The 3276-nt window shown below is 40.5% G+C and overlaps 1 protein-coding gene across 1 annotated transcript in view; it reads left to right on the forward strand.

The window, feature by feature from the left end:
- The window catches only part of CBG21212, a gene marked incomplete at both ends in the record, with an annotated part of 15587 nt that overhangs the window by 7462 nt on the left and 4849 nt on the right, over positions 1-3276 (forward strand). The window contains 4 exons of the mRNA XM_045244576.1: positions 1295-1465; positions 1848-2308; positions 2652-2850; positions 2898-2975. Coding sequence (XP_045097227.1) covers positions 1295-1465; positions 1848-2308; positions 2652-2850; positions 2898-2975 — 909 coding nt within the window. The remainder of the gene's footprint in view (positions 1-1294; positions 1466-1847; positions 2309-2651; positions 2851-2897; positions 2976-3276) is intronic.

Below are 3276 nucleotides of genomic sequence, written 5' to 3' on the forward strand. Positions count from 1 at the left end.
CAAATTGTCTTCAAATTCCAACGAAATTTGGTGAAAAATTACGAAAAAATGGCTTGAATAAAAAATCCATGAAAAAACTGTGCGGCGCCTTTGCACGCCCACAAAACCGCGCCTCAAAAAGGGGCGGAGCGTCTCGACAGGTTGTTTACTTCTTTGTGTGTGCGTTCATCCGCGCGATTGTTTTGAATTGACAATAGCCAGCTTAAAGGCGCATAGAGTACACAGAAATGCGAGTGGAGGGTAATAGGTCATTACGCATTTAAAAGCTGGTAACAAGTTAATTATGAATATGTAACTTTTTTTTGAGATAATTGAAATTTTTGGACGAACTTCTGATTTTTAAGATTTCAAACTTTTTTCACAAAATTGAGTTTTTGAATTTTCTGCATTTGTTAGGTGCGTTTCTGAGCATTCTAGCGTAGAGCATACTGTTCAGTTTGGTAGGAGCTTTTAAATGAGTATAATCATGACCAGGCTTGCTCGGAGTCGGAAAACGGATAATCTGATTTTTTTTTTTCGGAAAATTTTCCGAAAAAATAATCGGATAATATTTCCCGACGGGAAATTTTCCGAAATTTGTTTCGGAAAAAAATTTCCGACTTTTTTCAAAAAAAAAAAACGTTTTATGGAAATTATGGAACGTTCAAGGCACATCAGCGTTATTTGTGTTGATTTTCGCGGTTTTTAACCTTTAAAGGTGGGGGGACAGGAGATTTTTCGTAGTTTTTTTGTAGCTAGAGTATGCATTCTACCGTGACGGTGTACAACGCTTAATGTCACTCTGCGTACAGCTGTCGTCCTCGCCTTTATGTATGCAATCGGGCGTGCGCTTTCTCTTTGCCCGCGTGGCTCAGTCGGTAGCGGCGCCGCACCCTCAATCATCGCCTTCACAAGTTCAACTCCTCGAGGGGCATATTTAAACGGAATTTCGAGAACATTATTTTTTTCATGTCCCCCCACCTTTAATTGTCAGTTACAGGAACAAAAAATTAGGTTTTTCGAAAAGAAACATCGGGAAAAAGTCGGAAAAAATTTCGGATATCCGATTTTCCGAATGGGGTTTTCCGAGCAAGCCTGATCATGACCTAATCACCTCATTTTCAGTTTTTGGGGTACTGTAGCTAGCCTTAAAGGCGCACAGGGTACTGAGTAATGCAAGTAGAGGGAAGTAGGTCATGAGTATACTCATTCGAAAGCTGGTGACATCCTGATTACAACCATTTTTCTCAATTTTGACAAAAGATTTTTGCATTAGAGCGAACTTGCCGAAATTCAAAATTCAAAAACATTTTAGCGCAACTCCTTCGAACAACTGTGGATCAACTTTGTCAATGAAAAGCTGCAACAATTCTTTAACCATCACATGTTTGTTCTGGAACAAGAAGAATATCAAAGAGAGGGTATCGAATGGACCTTCATCGATTTTGGATTGGATTTGCAGTCTTGTATCGAGCTGATTGAGAAGGTAAGAAATTTCTCTCATGTTGAGCTCAATTATCTCGGTTGTGATAAAAGATAACAAAACATTGCAAACTAATACATTATGTAAAATTTTATGGCAAACATTTTATTAATTTACAATCTGTTGATATCTTAATTAGGAGGTGAGATAATTAAGCTCAAAGTTAAGTACCCGTATTTTCGTCAAGTTGAAGGGTACTCAACTTTGACTCCCATTATCTCGAAAACTAATACAGATATCCAAAAGAAATAAACTAATAAAATGTTCATCATAAAATTTTACACATTTTATCAATTGACACATTTTTTATATCCATTATAGGAACCGAGATAATTAGAGTCAAAAGACGGGACAGGGCTCTAAAAACGAAATTATGATAATTCAGCCCCTGGGAATCGTCTCAATGCTTGATGAGGAGTGTATCGTTCCAAAAGCCACTGATATGACATATGTCGACAAACTGCTCACTCAACATCTCGGAAAACATCCTAACTTCCAAAAAGCCAAACCTCCAAAAGGCAAACAAGCTGACGCTCACTTTGCCATTGTTCATTACGCTGGAACTGTCAGATATAATGCTGAGCAATGGTTGGATAAGAATAAGGATCCACTCAACGATTCGGCTGTTGCCATTCTGAAGACAAGTGATAAGGAAGGGGTACTGTATCAGCTGTGGGAGGACTATCAGACTGATGTCGATCGAGAGGAGAGTGAGAAGCGAGGAAAAACGACGCAAGCGAAGAAGAAGGGAAAATCGGCATCTTTCTTGACGGTGTCTACTATGTATAGAGAGTCTTTGACTTCTCTAATGACTATGCTTCATACAACGCATCCGCATTTTATCAGGTGAGCTTTACAAAGGTCAAAATCAGAAAATGCTGATGCCATAGTGGTTGAAAAACCACCAAAAAACTATTAGGAGGGGGAAGGAATTGAACTCAAGACCCTTAGATTCAAAGTCAGCATTGTTAGCCATTAGGCCACGCGACCCCATGATGGCAGCGCTCCGCGCCGCTCACCCGCCACTCCTAAAGAAGCCTCCGCCACCCCCTTTTTATATGCCTTCCCACACTCTCTATCAACCTGTCGCCGTGGCCTTGTGACTAGCGCTGCTGACTTCCAGGCGAACACTGATTGGTTCGACTCCCACCCCCTCTGAAACTCTTTTTTACTCTTTTTTCTTGTCTAGATGCATCATCCCTAACGAAAAGAAGACGTCTGGACTCATTGACGCACCTCTAGTGCTCAACCAACTCACATGCAACGGTGTTCTGGAAGGAATTCGCATCTGTCGAAAAGGGTTCCCGAATCGTATGATGTTCGCGGACTTCCGCTTCCGCTACGCAATTTTGGCTGCCGATGAGGCGTCGGAGAAAGATGCGGCGAAGGTTTGACTTTAAAAAAAGGGAAATTCGCTCTATGGATAATCTTCCAGGCTTCCAAGGCGATGCTCCGTAAGCTGAGCAAGAGCAATCAATTGAATGTGGACACGTTCAAAGTGGGAACCACGAAGGTGAGAGGGTTACTGTAGCTTATCAAATTTCAGACTATTTTAAAGGTGGTGTGCGGTGAAAAATTTTATTGCTTTATTTTGTGCAGAATTCCATGTAGATCCCCATAAAAATAAAGAAAAAAATTCAAAAAAAATTCCTTCATTGAGAAAAACGGCATCGAAAAGTCAAAGTGGGAACCGGTGGCCTAGCGGCCAGGTGTGAGTTTTCTAGGCCAACTGCCGGTAAAAGCGCGCGAAATTCGAATTTTTATTGATTTTCAGTGTTTTCTCTGATGTCTTTTAAACATTTCAAAATGTTTTT

The sequence above is a fragment of the Caenorhabditis briggsae genome (genome assembly GCF_000004555.2).
Source record: "Caenorhabditis briggsae complete genome, chrIII, whole genome shotgun sequence".
Classification (NCBI taxonomy): Eukaryota; Metazoa; Nematoda; class Chromadorea; order Rhabditida; family Rhabditidae; genus Caenorhabditis; species Caenorhabditis briggsae.